The sequence below is a fragment of the Leptosomus discolor genome, chromosome 3, assembly GCF_034619465.1.
Source record: "Leptosomus discolor isolate bLepDis1 chromosome 3, bLepDis1.hap2, whole genome shotgun sequence".
Taxonomy (NCBI): Eukaryota; Metazoa; Chordata; class Aves; order Leptosomiformes; family Leptosomidae; genus Leptosomus; species Leptosomus discolor.
In genome coordinates, this window is record NC_141393.1 from 59,054,658 (window position 1) to 59,075,358 (window position 20,701).

Consider the following 20,701-nt stretch of genomic DNA (forward strand, 5'->3'; position numbering starts at 1 on the left):
AGGATTCCAGGTAGGCAGGTGTACCCTGCACTGAAGGTCATGGTGCCGAAGCTGGTTTCCTCCAGGAATGCAGTTTAAAGCTGGTGTGTGTACGGTTACACGAACTGCAGTTGTGCCTTTTGAATTGCATTCTACTCCAAGTTATATTTTATAATTTAAACAGATATTTTGTAAATTAACATTATCGTGTTGGGGTGTGTTTACTGTATGCTTCTTTTTTGTATGTGTGTGGGTTTTTTTTGTGGTTTTTTGTTTTGTTTTTTTTTGTTTGTTTGTTTTTTGTTTGTTTGTTTTTAATTTGTTTCTCCGTTATAGCATAGAAGAGAAGGAAAAAAATACAGAAGTCACAGTACAGGAATCTGCCTCTCTTTCACAGGCAGTGAATGGAGATTGTTCTTTCTGTCCAGCATGGGGTACGTTAAAGTAATTGAGACATAGGAATAAGAATGATCTTCCATAGCATTAGATTAATAAGCTGATGGATCTAGCCACTTGGATCCATCAGTCATTTTGGAGCCTGTTACCTCCTTTCAGCTAGTCATGAAGCTGTTACAGCTAGAATTTATGTAATTATCAGATGGCATTTTTTTCCCCTCACAGTCAATGTAAACAAGATAGTGTCTTCTTTCAGAGCTTCAAGCATTCTGCAGTGTCATTTGGGACATGTCTGTCTGCCAGATCATTAGCAGAGCCTTTAGGGATGCATGCAGCTGTAGTGTCAGAGGAGGGAATAGATCTCAATAGGTTGATGTGCATGAATGGTATCGATTGCTGTTTTCAGGCTGTGGAGAAGAAAGGGTGCTGCTATGTGCCCTCTTAATTCCTTAGCTTTTCCTGAGTGAGAATTGTGTCTTGGCGTATACTGATCAACATTTCCTCTGACAAATTGTAGGTTATGGCAAGCACTCAAAATCCTGCGGACGTGTGAGTGCACCTGTGATATTCACAAGTGCCAAGAGTTTAATCCTGAACTACTAATAGGGCTGGGAGTTTTGCCACTGACTCTGATGGATGCAGGATCAGACCCTGCTTTTGAAGTGATGGCCCAGTCCAAGCAGGGCCAAGAGAGCCCTGGAGGGATTTGAAGCTGTTGAGTTTCCCCAGCAGTGTACGTCTTCTCATCAAATTTTGTGTGTTCTTGTGGCTCTTCGCTCAGCCTTCCTTTTTCCTAAGAGCTCCCTCTCTGCAGCTGTTTCCTGCTGTTCCTGGTGTTAGACAAGCAGTGGAGCAGAGAGAGATGAACTTGTTTCTTTTGTGTGGCATAGTTACAGCCTGGGGAACAAATGGGGCAGCCCAGTTTACCACTGTCCCATTAACAATCTTAGAGTGAGAGAGCTGGTCTGCCTGCTGTTTTGTTAGGGACGCTGTGGTGTTAGTCTTGTGCCTGTTGCAATGCAGAGCCTATCAGGGCATGCAACAACCATGTGGGTGCCTTGATCTTCCTTCCAAAGAAAACTAGGGTGAGCAGTAGCCTTAAGTCTTCTCCAAGCATATAGTTGGGAGGAGCTCCTAGATTCCTCTGTTTAGACACGCTTTGAGGGCTGGTGTTTTGGGAACTGCCTGAAGTTTGAAATCCCGAGCCTTCCATAGGCGCCTCTGTGCTCCAGAGTGGCACCTCTCAGTTGACAGGTTATTTTCTACCATAAGCGTCTCTGAGCAATATCTCTACTTGCCCAAAGAGGTCTTGGGATCGTTACTTGCTGCTTATTAGTACTTACTACTGCACTGTACTATGGTACTTATTATGGTACCACATCCACGAACAGAGAGCAGAAAAATGCTTTTTGACTTACCTGACCATGTTAAGCTTGTGAATTCAGCTCATCACCTATGGTCTGTAGTGAGCCTTCTGGGGACGATTGAGAATTTGATGTAATTAATCATGACTGCAAGGAGAAGATAAATACGGAGCAATTGCTTAATGTCTCCTCTAGCTCAGGAACTTGGGCATATCAAACAAAACTAGCAGGTGGCTTGCTCAGAACAAATGAAAGGACTTTTTCTTGCATTGTTTACACAGAACTTTATAACTCATTACCACAGTAGTTTCCAGTTACAAACATTTCCCTGGATTCAAAAAGAGCACAAATGAATTCAGAGAGGAAAAAGCCTTCAAGGTTTGCTAATCCTCAAGATAAAATTTCTGGCTCAGGAAGTGCCTCTACTATAGATAGCAGGAGGAGGAAGGTGTCTTGGGGAAATATCGCTAGATGAAAAGGGCAGGCGTATGCTTTTCTTATGGCTTCTGCTGTTTGTGGCAGGATACTGTACTAATTGGACCTTTCGTCTGACCCAGTTCAGCCATGCTCTTCTATTAGTCAGGGTTCAGAATGCTGCTGCTTATATTTGATCAACAGTACTATGGGCTGTATCTACCAGTGTGAGTTAGAGAGAGGAACTGGAAGGAGAGCATCATTTTTTTGTTTTACTACAAATATCTTCTAGAGCAGATGATAAACAACTCTGTTGTACATGTAAGAGCTTGATAATTGTTAACACTGGTCATGCTGACATCTTTCTGGTGAGAGAGCTATGTAGGCAGAAGAGATACATAAATTTTGGATCTCATTTCTTAGAATAATTTGCTTAGTCTTTCTAATTTCTCAACTAATGAGTTACACCAGGATAAACTGGGATACGTCTTGCTTTATATCAGAGCAGGTGGAAGTAGTTTGGCCTGAAAGTGTTTAAAATACAAAAGATAAAATTAAAGGGCAGAAGGCAGTGATGAAGTAATGGCTTTGTCTTGGACACTGAAGGGGGCGGGGAGAAGATACGAAGAGACATTACAGAAGATTAGTACGTATTGAATTATTTATAGAGAGAAAAGGAGATACTAGAAAGTAGTAGAATATTTTCAGTCCTGTGGTGGGATTTACTGAGACTACGTTACAATGTTGGAGTAGCAATTAGGAAGGTTTTGGTGGAACAATCTAGGTATTACAGCACTGGGAGTTGAGGTCTGATTCTACTGCTAAAATGAGGTGTCTTCCACTATTTGAAGTTTTTTTTTTTCCCACGTTCTAAGATGTGAGAAAGCTCTACAGAATTTACCAGAGAATGGATGAAATAATCTAGAAGTGTTCAGGTTTTGGTGAAGAAGCATACTTTCTCCAGCTTGGTTTTCGTTTGTTCCAGTTCTGTTATTGGTTACACAGTCCTCGCATTCCTAAGACAGAGATCTCCTTGTATGTACGTGTTTCTGTTTTGGGAAGGGAAAAGGAGAGATGAGGTGTGCTTTTGTTCCTTGTTTTTGTTTTGTTTGCTGTTGGGTAGCTGAAAAATAAATGTTTGTTGATAGTTATAGCCTAGTCCCTTGGGCATTTAAGGGTATTACTCTATATTAGTACTGCTCTTCAGAGCAGTGTTAGAATTCCCCATCTGCTCCCACTCTCCCACACAGACATGTGCCTTCTTTGTCTCTTCACATCCAAACAGGAATTAAAGATCCTGGAAGAAGAGTTCACTGTCTTCAAGAAGAGATTGCCACTTTTACCACCACCACTTTTGTTGGTTTACCCTAGAAAGCCACAAAGTGCTGAATTTCCAATATAACGTCAAAAATACTTCTTTTCTTTTACCTTCTTTCTACAACTGAGAAGCAGTTTTTATTCAACATATTTAGATCTTTTCACACTAAGATTATGAAGCCTAATTTGAGCCTGTTAATCTTTCTCTCAGTAATCCATAGAAAAGCACAGCTGCACTACTAAAAACATACTGTTTATCCATGATCGCTGGGTCTGGGCAGCCTGCAGCATTCCAAAGATCAAAGTTTAAAACAGACGTGCCAGTCCTTCATAATTCCCTGTATTTAAGCACATGGTACCACAAAATCTATACTTGTTGCTGATAAATACTTCTGCTGAGCTTTGGCCTGCGTGCATGTGCGTGTGCAGCCTTCCTGTACCATAGCTTTAACAGAAAGGTGTGTCCTGACAATTTGATAACCGTGAAGAAAGGTAGGACAGACTGAGTTTAGTAGTTGGTTGTAATGAAACAGTCATCTGCTTACTTAGTCATTCTTTATAAATTAAAGTAAACAATGTTAAGGATTTTCTTCTTTTTTTGAAGAAATATTTTTGTAAATGGCAGTTTTACCCCTCCTTTTTATTCATTGCCTATGTGGGAAAACTAGCACATTTGTTGAAGGATAAACGGGGAAGTGTGGTTTCCAGCACGCACATTTTTAATAATATTTATACAGACTATTATTTAATGGGCCATACAAATATTTATCGTATGCTTTAGCCCTTTGATCATAAATGCTTGTTTGAAAAGCCATTCTGTCCCTGCTGTGATTTGCAAAGAAAGAGGCCATTGCTCGTTTAGTGCTTGGAGGGAATTTTGGCTTCTTGTCCTGTCTTAGCAGTTATAGTCATGGGCTAACACGGTCAAGCTGGGCATGTCTTTTAAAAATTATCTTTTTTCTCTCTCCTTCTCTTTCTCTTTGCAGATTCAAATAATAAGTTGTAAATATGAGGCCCTAATTCTGCAATGGACAGGCAAAGTTGTAATCACATTTTGGAGGACTCTTTTCTTGGCTGCCAGAAGCCAGGCTTACTGAGTGAGCTACTTCAGGGGTATAGAAGGTAGTGGTATTATCATTATCACCACTGCTTTCCACACTTGGGAAGTCCATAAACATGCATTGTCCATGCATCAAATATTTTAGTGTCTTGTTAGGAATATTGCGCTCGAGGAATTGACCTGTCTGACCAGACCTTTAGAACTTCTTATTTCAATTGTTTTTCTGGTTTACTGTTTTCCACCTGATTGTATTGACTGCAGAAGCTGTATGCTGAGAATCCAGTAAATACAAAATCCAGAACAAAATTTTATTTGCACAACAAAGTTTTCTTTGCATATGGCAATGCACATTGGTGTCCAGATTCCAAAGTGAAAAGTTTGTGCTGGGACCTTCTTCTACCTCTGAACTCCGTTAAAGAGTTTCTTCACTTCTGATTTGGAGCTTCCTCTTGTACCAAAGGAATCTTCTGTAAACAAAACTGAATGACAACATTCAGTCCTCTTTAAATTCTTGTTAAAGTACTTTGGCCAAATATTTTCCACCATGCTCATTGCTGAGTTTGTAGGTTCTCAAGAAATACCTTTAGGCAGAGTCCCTAATTGGTGACACGACCTAGAGATGACAGTACTTTTTGTGGATCTGGCTGACAAGTAGGTGGCATACCAAGTGATTGGTATTCCAGAAAAACCCTTGGCATCAAATTATGTTTTTGCAAGCAGAGCAGATCCTATTGCAGAGACGCTGTACTTTGAACAGCCTCTGTAACTTAGTGCTTGCTGTGCTTGAAAGAAGGATTAGTATTTACTTTTAGCCTTTCTTCGTAAGATACTGAAGCGTTGCTTTGTAAATCTAGGTGAGCTTTACCTTACAAAGAGAAAGACCAGTTAAATAGGCTTGTGGTTCTTGGCTTTAGTCTCTGTCACTTAACTCTTTCTTATGTCCACAGATTCACAGAAATAAAATAGTGGATGTGCACAGACTGATATGTACTGCCGGAGCATATAAACAAACTCTGCTTCCTGCGCAGTCACTCACACATGCACATCCTGGTTGCTTAGTAAGGAAAAAGGAAAGTAAACATTACGTGGGCTGATTGGGTTCCAGGTTTCAAATGTTTGTGGGAAGAATCCAATGCAAAGCCATAATTTTAAGTGCTGAGTAGGAGGTACTATGAGCTTAATTCTCTAACATCTGTTAAGCTTGTTCTCAAAGTAGCAAAAACGCATTAATGAGCTAAAATCAAGGCTGCCATACAAGGAAAAGAAATAAAAATTTAGAGTAATATTGTGTGTGTGTGAGAAGGAGGCAGGATGTAAAATACTCCTTTTGCTATTTGTATTTTATGAAAAGTAAGAAAGATTCGCCTGTGTTTAAAAAAAAAATAAAATCTGCTTTGCAGCTTGTGGTTTATTCTCATCTTTTTGAGTCAGCAGCTAAAGGCAGCGCCGAAATAGGCAAAACCAGGGAAATTCATCATGAGATTGTATCAGGAACAGTCTTATGCAATTTATAGTAAAGTTTTCTTGCAAGTAGCTAGCAGCATCTGCAGCTGGCCTTTTAAGCTTTGAGATCGAGGGTGGAATTAAAAGGTGAACATCATCTGTTGAAAAGAATGTCTTAAAACTGCTTTTACAGCCAAGGGCTAAGAGGAAGATGTGGAGTGCTGTAAGTATCTCCAGCTGACAGATGCAGTATTAATCACTGGTATCAGGAGAGTTGTCCTTTCTGTGACAGAGGCATTAGCTTTTGTTAGTCTGACCAGGTCATAGAGCCAGGGCCAAGAAAATAGTGAGCTTTCTTGCCAATATTCCTAGGTGTTAGACTCATGGCATGCCATTATTTTTAGCTGATTGCTCATCGCTTGAACAGATGACCTTGCTTAACAAGATTAGTGTGTATTGCACCTAATCTGCTGGGCAGAATCAGTATGCTGAAAGGGATAGTTAGTATTTAGATAGCTAGTATTTCAATCAGTACTGCAATATGCTCTATAGCCTTGATTTTTTTCTAGTTTCTGATCTTGTTAGAAGCTGATGATCTATACAACTTGCTCTGGTGACCCTGCCATGGTGTATGCAGAATGCAGTGTGATAACTGCTTTGATTTGTACCGGGCTGCTTAGGAGCTTTAGGGATGGACAGAGCTGCCTGATGCTAATGCTGTCCAAGCGAGGAACAAAGTAATGGTCCCAGCAGTGGTAGTCTAAACATGAAATGACAGATTCCAGCAGTACAAAATGATCGTACGGGACAGGCTGTGATAACAGATCTCCACAGACTAACCGCGTTTCCATGAACTATTTAAGGGGTGGGCTGAGGGGAAGCTGGGTAGGTTTCTTTAGCCCAGGTGTTGGCTTATGCGGCTTTAAGTGCAAATGAAACTTTGTCCTAATTCAGCTGTTACACTGCTTAATTGTTATCTGGAAAAATGCTAGGAATTTTCTGAGATACAGGACTGACTTTTTTCCCTCCTTTTTTTCTTATTTCACCTGCTACCTCTACACTCAGTGATTATAGGTTTGTAGCAGCCATCAACAGCAGTGGTTACAAGCTTGCCATAGATGTGAACAGCCACTTACATTGTGCCAACGCCGTTCAAACTGGCACTCAAGGAGACACCTGTACACAAGATATTTTGGGGAGGGGGAGGCGGGGGGGGGAAGGCTTGGTTTTCTGTCTGGTAGAAATAAATCAAGAAAAAAACATTGATTCCAAAGTTGAGTACAATTTACGTGGCTATATGATCAGCTGTTACTGACTGAAGGTAGAAAGAAGACTTGCACCATTTTCTGATCCACTGCTTTTTCTATCAGACTTTTCATATACTTTGCCACTAAACTCTAGTTATTTAGAGAAAAGAAAAAAAAAGGCTTAGTTTGAAATGTGAATAACCATATTGTTCTACTAAGCAGTACTTGCCAGATCTTTCCCACTTTGCCCATGCCCCTCCCTCTAACCAGCCCACCTTCATATACAGAAGTAATTCAGGTCACTTCTTTGGGAGAGATGGGCTGTTTTTAAGTAGAGCCATTTTGGTGCTTTCTAAATACTGTGTATTCATCAAATTATGATTGATCTGTTCATTTTCTGGAAATCAGAAGCTGTGTGTCAGCTGAGTTTTCTGTGTTTCAGAGGCTTAATAGATTTGTACAAGCACTGAACTTGGTACTTGTCTGAAGTTTCAAATGCTTCGTATCAGCTCTTACCATTCTCCCAGCTTGATTAAAATGTAAATGTTAACTATTAAGGACAAACTGTGAGAAATTAAGTACAGTGCATTTGTCACTGTATTAAATGTCAAATAGTTTAACATAATATAGTGGAATGAGCAAGTCATTGTGAATAATTAAATCAATTAACTTAACCTCACTTTGTTCTTGTAGGTTGTCACGGAGTAGGCAGAGATTTCCTGGGATGCTCTCGTAACTCAACATATTTTCAGCAAATTATTTTCTGAATCTTTAAAATTGTGTAGATTGGTGGATAGCTTTTGAAAACCCAACCAGTTTGTTTTTCAGGTGTGTGTTAGGGGTTTTTTTGTTTTTGTTTTTCCCTTTGGAGTGCTCCAAATTGGGTAGTATTTACCAGGTTGTTACTTAGTTATTTTAATTCAGCCTGACTCACTGTCTCATTCTGCAGGAATATGCCACTCATTAGCTGGTTGGCTCTATGGAAGGCAACAGCTCTTGGCTCCTTGTTCCTTTTCAGGTCAGAGTTCAGAGGAGCCAGGCACACCACCCCTTTCACTGCTTAGGAGTATAATTTGTTTGCATTGAGGCAATGACATATCTGTGGTGGTTCTTGCTGTCTTGTCCAGAGGTGAATCCAACTTACCAGGCATCAGCAGCTTCCCCATCTGCCAGAATTCAGGAAAATCCAGGTGTCTTTCTCTTCTGTGTAAAGCACCAGCTTCTGATTGCTGCTGAGTTTGGAACTATACCCTTCCCCTCATTTCTCCTTGCCTCTTTTTCCCTTTTAGGTGGATATGATAATGTTTGACCACAACTCATTGTCTTGATTGTATGAGTGCATGAACTTTAGCATATTCTTACATGCAAATTTACAGTTTGCTTTTCAGGAGCTTCTGTGCCATGCAACTTACAAACATTTGAGGAAAAATGGTGCAACTAGTGCAAGACTTGAAAACTCAAATTAGTTAAAAAATGCCAAGTAAAGACTTGCTGCAAAAAAAGTTACAAGCAAAATGCCTGTACAGCATCTCACCTGTTCTGTTCAGTCATTTTATCTGTCTTTAACCCTCCCCTTTTTTTTTTTTTATTTTCCCCAACAGGTTTTATTAAAAATGCACAGTAAGAAGGAGACTCTGGTAAAATACTATGTTGGAATTGATGTTGGGTCAGCAAGTGTTCGTGCGGCTTTGGTAGACGGGTTTGGGACGGTAGTGGCACATGCAGATCAGCCAATCCAAGTTTGGGAGCCCCAACCAGACCACTACGAGCAATCCTCTGCAGACATATGGGCTGCTTGTTGCTCAGTCACAAAGGTATGCGAAGAAAAAGAAAATGAAGGAGATATGTTGCAGGTTCTTCAAGTTTTGAAGGTTTAAGGTCTGCCAGTCACTGGCCTCTAACACTCAGTTCTGTGCATGCTGCATTACTGTGTAACTTGTAACTGTCCTGGTGCGTTAAGGGCACCTTGAGGATATGGCTGATGTAACCTCATATAATGATTGTTACACAGGTGAGGAGCTGCAGGCCAGAGTGAAAGAAGCTTGTGCTACAACTGAAAATAGAATGAAAGGCCTGCCTTTGTGCTGTTACCTCAGGGAGAGGACTTATCTGCTGCCTTCAGGATTCACATCTGTGGGTTTTATTTTACTGGTGTATATTCGAGCTACGAGACAGTGCTTTGAGGAGTCAAGGTTGCTCAGAACCTTGTAATGCGAATATTTAAAGGTGTGCATTGTGCTGCACTAGAGTCACGAAGAAACATTTATTGTAGAGAAACTGTAATTGGTTTTGTGGATGGTGCCTAACATAATGTCTGTCACCTCTGATCCTCCTTGTAAGAGGATCAAGTATTGTAAGACCAAAATAAATTATATACATTTGTGGATAGTATCAAGCATAAAACCAGACTGAAGTAAACCTAACTCTAAGGGAAAATTTGTACCCTCTGACCCAAGGATCTGCCTGTACATGCTGGTGGTAAAAGTAAATTAGTGACCTTGCTTGGCAGTGCACATGTAGGCCATTTCATCTTTCTTAATAAAGCCCCAGCCCGCTCCATGTTCTAAGGTTGGCTTTTTAAATATTCATGATATGCTTGGTAATTTGCAGATGGACAGTTCACCCATTCTCTTGTTATTGATCAGCCTTTTCAAACATTAATGAGCTTGGCTCTGCAGAAATGCCCTGAGATGAAGGAGACGAGGTGAGGGGGAAGGAAGGAAAGAAGGGAGTGACAGGAGTGATAGGGAAAACCAGCTTGATGTTAAAGCACAGCAAGTCTTTTATTCTGCTTATTTGATTTTTTTTCTCTTTGTGAATTGCTTTGTTCTTGTTCTGGACCTCTTTAAATACAATCTCTTATATGTAAGTAACGAAATATAGTCTCTGAAACTATAGCTTTACAGAGCCAGTAAGGGACTGGCACTGTAGCAAGTCTAGTGAAAGTCTTTCGTTATAGTACTAATTAAAATAATGATATTTTTATTGTTGCTGAGAAGTGGCAATTTATTACTGCACTACATTTTAGGTGTCTTGCAACCTCACTTGTCACTTAATCAATGTGGGTGTTGGGTTTTTTTTCAGTGCTGCTGGAAACAATGAAGTTCAGACCTTTTGGGGTGGCGATTTTTTTTTTTGGAAAATCTTCCAAAAAGTAGGCTATCCAAACTCTTGGTAGCAGAGCTTTTGAAAAGGTGTGCATTGCAGAGGTATTATCACTGCTACAGGTTTTGACCAGCTTCGTTTTGGGGACCTTTCACTATTGGAAGACAGAAAGCTGTGGCACAATATTATTAAAGCAATTGTAGAAGATCGTTGCTTCCACAGGAGGGAACTGAGTGAAATAACTGATGGAAACATATATCCCTAATTCTGTGTCCATGTTTCACATGCATCTCAACTCCAAGCTTTTAGAAAACAGAGAAAATTAACATCGCTAGTTTTCTGCTACCTTTATTTTCTGATATTTTTGTGCTTCCTGCTTTTATCTAGGACTGGCTAGTAAGATTAAAAAGGTTTTATGGACCTTTGAATTTAGTTTTGAAAACCAAGGAATTTTTGGTAATTTGGTGTATTTTTGATTAGAGGTGTTAATACTGAAGCTCAAGAATTTCGGAGTTTGAGCTTGCATTTCAAACTAGTAACTCCTGTTCTGTAAACATTAGTTCACATGGTACCTGCATATATATGAATATATTTGTATATTCTGTGTTTTGTGTATTTGCAGAAAGTTGTCTGTGGAGTAGATGCTAGCCAGATTCGAGGGGTTGGTTTTGATGCTACATGTTCCCTTGTTGTTGTGGATAAACAGTTCCAACCTTTAGCAGTCAACTGTGAAGGTAGGACTCCAGCACAAAAATTGGTGTTACTGTGCATGTTTTGCCACTGATGTGACTGAACTTACAGTTTCATCCAAATCCCAAGTTATGAGGCTGACTCTTGAAGGTACGGATGATAGGAAATCTTTTTTACAAGAAGATTTTTTTTTCTACTGCAAAATTAAATTTGAGATGAGAATTACTTGCTGTTTGGCTAAATGTTTGGCATCCTAAGATCAAATTCATTCATCTTGGCTCAGAGAGGCTGCTTCTTAGAGAGATCTATGCTCATTTTTCTTTTCTGCATGTTTTCTTCTCCTTCAGCCTTTATTAATCATGGCTTTTATAGTTTGTATAAATGCCCATCCACACTGGCTAAAGGAATGCTAAAAATGTTAGTGTTAGTATAGTCTAACTGCTTACTCTGTCATGGAGCTGCAGGCAAGAGGTTCAGCTTGTGTATTTTATTACACTGGTGTCCTGTCTTTGTGCAGGACAGTGCTAAACTTCAGAAACAGTCTGTGACCTTTTTCTAAAAATTTAAATTTTTTTAGTTAGTTTTAGGGTAGATGATTCAGAAGACTCAAGAAAGGTCTGTGATGCTCTTTTTTTTTTTTTTTTTTTTTTTTTCTTTCCCCAGTGTATCCCATTTAAGATTAGGTAAATCAGTAGTTACAGACCTGTAATCACAATTCTGTCTATGTTCCCTTTCTATTCACAGATGTATTTGTCATCTCCTCCAAGCCTTCTCAAAAAACCAGCTTTGCCCCCAAAATGTCCTTTGCTAAATTTAGATGAGATTATTTATTTTTCAGTTTGAGAGGCTCTTACAATCTGTTCAGTGCCTAATGATGTCTGGGGCTATTTTGGTCTATTGAGTCAAATTCAGTTGTCATTTTTTATTCTCTGATATTCCCAAGAACTTTGAGTTTACACTCACCACTTAGGTGGTGTTAAATAAAAAGATAAGAGTGCACTGAATACTGTCACACTGGTATGGGCGTGCAATGGTGTGGTTTCAGGCAAGTCTCGTAGTTCTAAGTGCTATTTCAATCCATGTTAGAAATGTTGGTGCGCCTCATACTTCTGCCTTGTGTTGGAGTATGTTTTCAAGTTTATGCGTGAGTGGCTGTGTCATGAAGTTGAGTGAGCAGCGTGCTTAGCAAGGGAAGAATCCAAAATGTCGTATGGATTACTGGTCTACCTGGCTTGTCCTCATGTGTTATGCAGACTTGCCGAATGCCTTTTCCTTCCACATCCAAAGTAAAAGCATTTCAGCCAATTACCCCCTGAAATGGTGTTTCTGAAAGGTATTAGGGTAGTTCTCATAACAATAAAAGAGGAAACAGAATCCCTGTAATGAACTAGATAGCTGACTAGCTGAGTTAATTACAGTTTATAACGTAATTGCTTAGATTTTGTCACATTTTTAGTTCTTAATCACCAAAATGCTCTTTGTAGTTTTATCTAGGTATGTGTACTTTGTCAAGAAGTTTGGGGGCTTTGAATGAAATACAGTTTACAAGAGCATGGCATTTCTAAGTTCTTGGATGCTCACAAGCCTGATTGGTTTCAGTCAGCATTCTCGGTGCTCAGCATGTCTTAAAGTTGTCTCAGAGAATTTTATCTTTAGATATCTACTGCAGATTTTCTATGAAAATACAATTTGAGTTTTCTGTGTAGAAGTGAAAGTGTGAAGCAGCTTAGAGTCTAGTAACTTAGAGTACTGAGGTGGGGTTAAACCAGACCTTAAATAATATCTTTTTTTTTTCTTCCCAAGGACAAAACCATAGAAATGTTATTATGTGGATGGACCATCGTGCAGTCAGTCAAGTTGAGCGCATCAATGCAACGCAACATAGGGTTTTGCGCTATGTAGGGGGAGTGATGTCTGTGGAAATGCAGCCACCTAAATTGCTGTGGATAAAGGAAGTGAGTACATCTAAGACTGTGGTGCCTTTTTGCTGATGATTAATGTCTTTTGTTGATTTCTGAGAATGAAATTTCTAAAAGAAGTCTTCAGCCTTAGTGTTGAATGTAAAGGTGTGCAAAGTAATGCCAGCCTTAAATTGTGATGAAAATGTTTTGAGGTTCTTTTTTTCCCTCTCACTTATTTAGAAATAGCTTTGATTTTATTCAAATTTACTGTTTCTTGATTGAAACATTTCATATGCCTTTCTTACCTGATTTTATGGTTCGATATAGATACAAATTTAGTTGCAGGTAATGAGTGAGTCCTCAAAGTATCCTAGGATTTATTTATGGAGGTTTGTTTCCTACTCCAACTACTGTAGCTGGGCATGCTTATAGAGGTGTAGATGCTACTTCTGGGATGGATTTACAGCAATTTGAAAACAGCACCGTGTCACCTGTCACTGTTGGGTACCCTGGCCAGAGGTAGTGCTTTGAGGCACTGCATCCGACAGTGAGGGGATGTGTGATGTCTTTGGCTGCTGGTGGAGAAACTGTTCCCTTAGAGCTTCAATTTAGTTCTGTCTCATCTATAGGAAGCAGACCATCTGCAGAGGGAAGGTACTCTGATTATAATATAGAACTCTACCTCTGTGTCTTGTGTTTAGATTTTGTGTGTCATAGAATGACATATGGCCTTTTAATAATAACTGTCAGATAAAAGGAGAAATGCTTGCCACTTGAATTTTTTATAACCTCCTCCAATCTGGCTTTTGCCTTTGGTCTCGATGCTTGCTGTCATTTTAACAAAGCCCAAATGTAAATTACTTGCTGCCAGTTTCAAGCAGCCAAAGTCTCCTGTCCTTACAAACATGAAACATCGTATAGTAACAAGGTGCAGATTAGCGAAAGTCAAAGGAATTAACTGGTAGAAGCAGGTACTGACAGATTAATGAGAACAGAGGATAATTAATGTTGTTTGTAGGTGCTGTACTGAAATACAAATGTCCATCTACTAGTTCTCTTCTTCTTGAGCCATGAGTATCATATATCAGCCATTTTATAAATAATAAAAACTAATCTGTGAAAACCTTAAATGAATTCATTGTGTTTAAAGCATTTTTATATTGCAAGGTCTGGAATTTCAGTACCTGACTGATCAGGAAAGGCCAGATTATGGAGTCTCCGAATGTGGTCACCCAGAGATGGAAGTCTATGCTATGGCCTCAGAGGCCTCTGACATAATTGCTGTAGTATAAATGGAAGAGCAAGTATTGTAGGGCTTGTTCCCTCCATGAGCAAATGGGAAGGAAATAGAATTCAGCTTACCCTACATGCCAGCCAGTAGCAGAGATTGCCTGGCAGAAGGGCCTTATGAAACAGGGCTTGTTCGTATGTCCCCTTTCAGCTCCTGACATACCAACTAAAGAGATTATTGTCCTTAAGAGGGGATTTTTTACCTCAGTATCTGCATGTTGAGCTGCTCATGCGACAGTTCCTGCATCCTGAGTGGACTAGCAGAGACATACTGTTAAACTGCTTAAGCTTACCCTGCTTAACTCAGGCACCTTAAGCAATGTGTACAGTAGCACCTCAGCTGGCTCATGAGAAGGAACAATAACATTTATTATGGAGTTGGTTGTAATAAATTGAGATGGGGACATGCAGTATTAAACTTTTTAGCTTCGGAGAGGTATGTGATCAAGTCTTCAAGTCTTTGCAGTCTTTGCTTACTGCTTCCATACTTGTTGCAAAGTAGGAGGGTGAAAGGAATTGTATGACGAGTAACAGTTTATTTTCAGTGCCAATCACAGTAATGCACCGATGTATTACATGACTTTTAAGGCTAATTGCGAAGGTTTATGTTAGCCTCTGACAGCTGAAATTCAGCCTCATGTGATGCAAGTGTTCTCACTTTTTGCCAAGGAAGGCAAATTTTACAACAACTTCGAATGTCAGTTCTCCAAATGAAGACGAAAACGTACGTTTTCATAAGTTTGCACATATGTTGTTATTCAGTGGAGTGTCTTCAAGTGGTCCACAAATAGTTAAATCTCTTCAGATTCTTTGTTACTAATATTTTATAAATGAATAAACTAAGACACCAGTATTAAAGGCATGGTCATGAAAACTGCTTATAAAATAGTACTTAATGTTTCCTTCATGTTTTTGAGTTGCATTGTCTTTCTTTTCTGTGTATTTCCCTCCTGCTAATACTGTTCAGTTCCCAGAGGTGTGTCAGGGTTAGATTTTGATTTAGCTCATACACCACAAGGAAAAAATATTCTATTCTGATTGCAGGATTATTTCTTAAGCTAGTGATAATGCACAAGCTGGCAAAAAGGAAGGCTGGTTTTCACATCCCTTGGGAGAGTCACAAGATTAGCAGGTAGAAAGAAACATTTTATTTTTATTTTATCCTTTTTAACTGAGAATATCTGAAGACTTTGCAAAGTTGAAACTGGAATTACTGTTGTGCTTTATTTAATTGTGACAACTGGTATTCAGAAAATAACTGCACTGTACCTGGTTTGCACAGGCCATGTGTTGAGTCAGTTGGCTAGATGGGAACTTCACGGGCATAAAATTAGACTCTTTTTACAAACATGTCCCTCGGTGGTGTTGAGGAGAGGGCCAAAATGAGATTGTTATGAGCACTGAATGTTAGGGCTGAGATGTGGTGGCGTGGGGAAGTTTTACATAGTGTCTGCCCACACTGTGTGCCTGGCTGTGATCATGGCCTTCAGTCTCTCCAGCTGTCCTGCTACTAAGTGTCACCAAATATGCTACCAGCAAGATTTCTTTAAAGTATCATAGATCTGAGTAGTTTATCTTCCTTACTTAAATCCTCACTTCTGCTTATGTTTTCTATATTGTATGTGAAATAACCTTTCCTACCAAGCTACTGCTTGCTCCACTGAGTGGTGCAGTCTGAGGAGCTGCTTTAAAATAAGTTCCTTTGCAAAGCATCCTAGAAGTCTGTTGCTATATTGTAAAATGCTCTCCCAGAATTTTTTGCCAACCTATGCAAACATGTACTGTTGGTTCAGGTTTTTTCCGAAAACACTCCCTGTATTTCTAGAAGTGTTTCCAGCCATCTGACTGCAAGGAGTGCAGCCTGCTGCTTGATGCGAGAACTGTATTGGGTCAGACCAGAAATCTGTTTGACTCATCATTTGTCTGATTAGTAGTGAGGTTTTTGCTCTATGAATTTGGATATTCTTTTCTGAACCCACATGCACTTTTTGTACCTACTGTGTCCTGTGGTAATGAATTTCACCATTCAACTGTACTTTGTGTGAACAGGTATGTTTTTTTCTGAAACAAGCTCCTAAAATTTCATTTGCCTTTTAGTTCTTGAAATGTATGAGGCAGTGAACTATGTCATTCACCAGTCAACATCTCCATGCTGTGGACCATAGGGGTGGATTTTTTCCTTTCCTTCCTTATTCCTTTCTTAATATTCCTCTCTAATGTTATCACGTACCTGACAGTATCCCAGGAACTTAAGGCAAACAGTGGATTGGGCACATTCTTCTATGACTGGCCATAACCAAAACTGGCTAAACTGAGGTGTATCCAGAAGTTACTTCCCTTTGGTAAGCATCACGTTTCTGGAAAACTTTAGACCAGAAAGCTTGACATGGCTACAACACGTACAGCACATGGAGTTTATGAACAAAAAACCAAACCCGCAGCCATATGCTTTGTACAGTCGTGCTCCGGGTCAGTGGGTACACCCTAATATGTGAAGAGTCACTGTTGCATTTTGCCTTGAATTCCCTGGAACTTCTTTTGAACTCCCCAGGGATTTAATGTTTCTGCTATGAAATGTTTTTGCTGTTTTCCCCCTGTACATCTTTGCCTGGGATTGGAGCTATGCACATTCCATATCTGCTTGCATTGATCTAGGTTTTGCAGAGAGGGTGCAGTATGGAAAATAGCTGCTTGATATCTGAAGTTATGATAAAATGACCTGGTACTGATACATAAGAACAATTTATAAATCCATTGAAATAACCAGAAGGCTTAACTTTTGTGTCATTGGGAAAATGTTTGATATTTTTCTTTTAATCAGACCTCGTGTGTTTGTTAACAATAAACAGCATGTAATTGGAAGAACCTTAAAATTAGTGCTAATGAAATAAGTTCCTTTCATTGGATCCTCAGTTCTTTGGAACTCTAAACATTGTTTTCTTGAGCTTCAGAGTTTATTTAGGCTGGCATAGATATAAGTGTTTCTTTTTGAGTTTATTGCCTAACCGATAAATATTAAAGATTTCCCTTGACTTTTCCATGATCCATATTCCGTGGATTCAGTCATATGAAACTGCAGTCTTGCTAATACAAGAGAAGTTGTACAAATGTGACTGTAAACTAAATTAGTTTGTTAAGAGTCATTTAGGAGACTAGTGATTTAGGAGACTAACTAGATGCACTTTTGGAAGTAAGTTATTTAAGGTATTGATACTAAATGACCCTTTGGACTGTTGTTATACCTGTAGGTTAATTGTGTGTAGATTGTCATCAAGGCCTTCCTCTCCCTTTCCACGATGCTGACCTAACTATGAAAGGCCATATTAGGAGATCCTGTCTTCTCACTTTTTGCCCTGGCCTCTCTAACTGTAGCATCTGAAAACTTGACTCTGAGGAAGGGTCTGATATAGGTCACTTCAGCAGTATTGCCGAGTTTCGAGTGATTAGGCTGCCTTTCAAATAAAGGAATTTAATTTCTATTACTTGAAGAATTTTCATCTAAGCAGTTAGAAGTATATTACTAAAGAATATGACTTTGCAAATTTACTCTGAACTGCTTGGAAGTAATGAAGAGGGAGGAGAAGGGGGAGGGGGCTAAGGTGACCTCACTGTGCTTTTCCATTTCCATCGTCTTGTTACTAGAATTGAAGTTGAAGATGACCTCACTCACTGTGAGGAAGGAGCTGACATCATTGTACGAGATGTAGATCCCAGTCCTTATCTCTTGTGGCTTTCTTGTTACAGTTGACTTGTATTTATTTGCAGAGGGATGTCGCAGTTTTTCTTCAAAGTCACAAGTTATTCTCATCTGCTTCTTTTTGACTTTCTTTTCCATATAGTGCTTTCTATTTAATGTTTCATCTCCTTACATTCCCACTGGACACAGAATAGAGATTTAACTGGAGACTAGAGGTTTCAGGGTATATTCTTCCAACTCTTCATCTCGCTTCCACTTTGGTTTTGAATTAAGAAACTAAACTATGAAGGCCATAATAGGGCTTTTGAGATCTTTTATTTGAATTGTATTGGCTTACATTCAGTTTAATTTGATCACTGCTGAATCATTTTACCCTCTGGTGCCTAGTGGTTAGTCTATATTAAATTAATGGGGTGGTCTTGATGTTTGTAATCGCAGATAGGTGTTCATATGACAAAGCCATTGCTGCAAGTGGAGTTTGTGTGTCGGGGACAGCTGTTTGCAGTAAATGGTGAACCAAATGCAGCTACTGTGTAGCCTGTGGGGCAGTCTTGTTAAAGTGTGCACGTCTGTGGTCTGCTTACAAGGAGTGTTGTATTTCTCTGCCTGTGTGAACCATGTGTACTGATAAAGAGAGTCCAGAGTTAAATCCATAATGTAAAACAAAATGAATATATGATTTATTTTTTTTAAGAAGCTAGATTCTGTTGATCAAGTCACATTTGACTTTTGAATGTGGTCATCTGAATTAAGAACGTCAACTGTGGATGAGGTTGAAATAAAGAATTGTTATCCTTTCACAAATATTTTGAAACTAGCTGAAAGATAATTCTGACAAATTCTTCCTAAAGTCAGTAAGATGTGTTTGAATGTGAACTTTCACTGGAAAGGAAAGTAGTTCTTAGTTACCGGGTCTTCCAGAATAATTGAATTTACTCCTCTTGCTGTTATTTCCTTAGGTTTCTTCATTGTTTAGAATTATCTTGCAAAACATTATCATGGTAGTTCTTTGCCTCTGTAGTTGCAGGTACATTTTTGGCAGCTTTGCTAAACAGGTTGTGCTATTTTGTTCACTTTGGCTAAAGAAATGGGATGTTCACTTCCTGAATGAGTGTGTAGATAGTTCTGGTAGGTAGATGCGTGTATATGAACTGGAAGCATAAGTACATACTCCTTCACTTGGAAATTATTTTGCTGCAAACGTTTGTCAGTACAACATGACTGTATGAATATCTATGCTATGGCAAACCAATATGACAGCAGTGAGAGCAGACTTAAGCAGAGCAATGTAAAAACTGCAGGGAAGGTTTGTCCAGCTCTAGAATTAGCCTGTTAGTATTTTTTTTTTCCCCCCCAGAGGCAGCAGAAGAAAAAAATCTTGTTTACTAATTTCTGGCTGGAAGTTTTATTGTAGCTTTTGCCAAAATGAAAAGATGCTTGTTATGTTTTCCTCATACTAATGACATTACAAATCAGCTATTTCTAAAAAATGCTAGTCCTATTGAATCAGAGATGCTTTAGCTTATTCTAAATGGGTGGGGGATGCTGGACTGGGAGTAGGTATTTGCTTCATAGCTACCTCGAGATGAAATGCAGTCATCTTATACTGTGCTTTCACAACTCTGTTCTTAATATGGTGTGTAAGAGCAAAGAGTAACCTTCCTTTAGCAAAAAAAAATCACTTCAGAGTGACTGGCTAGCATATCCTTCCTCTGCAATTAATAACTAAAATCAATAGGTATTGAGTAATTTTCTTTATTTTTTTTTTTCTGGCACAGTGGCAAGTGATCGTTCTGTATGTTACAGTTCACATCTTCAGTCAAAGCTGCTGTTTTATGCGTTATTGTTCTTCTTTCTGTACACCTGTGACTTGCAAATACCAATGGGATAATTTACAGAAACAATTAAAACATCTCTTTCCCTGTTTATGGAGGGAAGAAGAATAGTGGATGTACTGGCATTAGCTTGGCAGCAGTTTCTTTGTTGATGCGTGTCTTCTCCATTGCTTGCTGCCTTTGCAGCTGCCTTTGCCTTTTGTTGAATGTGACCGAGTATTCTGTTAAAATAAATAATAAATTCCATGTTAACTGAGAATGAGTCCAAGCTCCTGAGTTTGGAACTGAACCCTTGATAGGAATTGTTTATAAATGCTTCAACAGCTCTGTGTTATCGAAATTCATACATAGGGCAGATGTATGCATAAGTTGTACTTTGGGCTGTTGAGTTTGGCTTTTAGTTGCAGTTGCTAATCAAGCAGAAGTACCATTTAAAAAAAAAAAAAAGGATTGACAGCTGGAAGGTCTGAAGAGCCTAGACCTTCTAAGTATGTCCTAATTTGTTTCCTAGCCCTATCTTTCTACTCCTTTACAGTGCTTACAACATAGAGTAGAAGGGTTTGAGTTGGAAGGGACCTTAAAGATCATCTAGTCCAACCCCCTGCCATGGGCAGGGTCACCTTCCACTAGACCAGGTTGCTCAAAGTCCCATCCAACCTGGCCTTGAACACTTCCAGTGAGGGGGCAGGCAAGCTTCTCTGGGCAACCTGTGCCAGTGCCTCACCACCCTCACAGTCAAGAATTTCTTCCTTATATGCACACTAATTGTCTGTCTTGCCTTGTTACAGCTTCTGCCAACTCAGCCTTTAATGTGCCTGGTCTGTCCCTTTGTAGCCCTTCTGACCTGGACTCTGATGCTTGCCTGACTTGTGGTGCTATGCTCAGGATTTGAAAATACCTGCACATGTCTAAGACGGTGTCGTGGTGGAAACTGCGTTGCAGCAAGGCAGTTTTCTCCACCTT

General features: G+C 39.4%; 1 protein-coding gene across 1 annotated transcript in view; it reads left to right on the plus strand.

The window, feature by feature from the left end:
• The first annotated feature begins 8,833 nt into the window (after positions 1-8,833).
• FGGY (FGGY carbohydrate kinase domain containing) overlaps positions 8,834-20,701 on the plus strand; it is a 133,018-nt gene continuing 121,150 nt past the window's right edge. The window contains exons 1-3 of the mRNA XM_086462351.1: positions 8,834-9,034; positions 10,948-11,059; positions 12,819-12,970. Coding sequence (XP_086318477.1) covers positions 8,834-9,034; positions 10,948-11,059; positions 12,819-12,970 — 465 coding nt within the window. The remainder of the gene's footprint in view (positions 9,035-10,947; positions 11,060-12,818; positions 12,971-20,701) is intronic.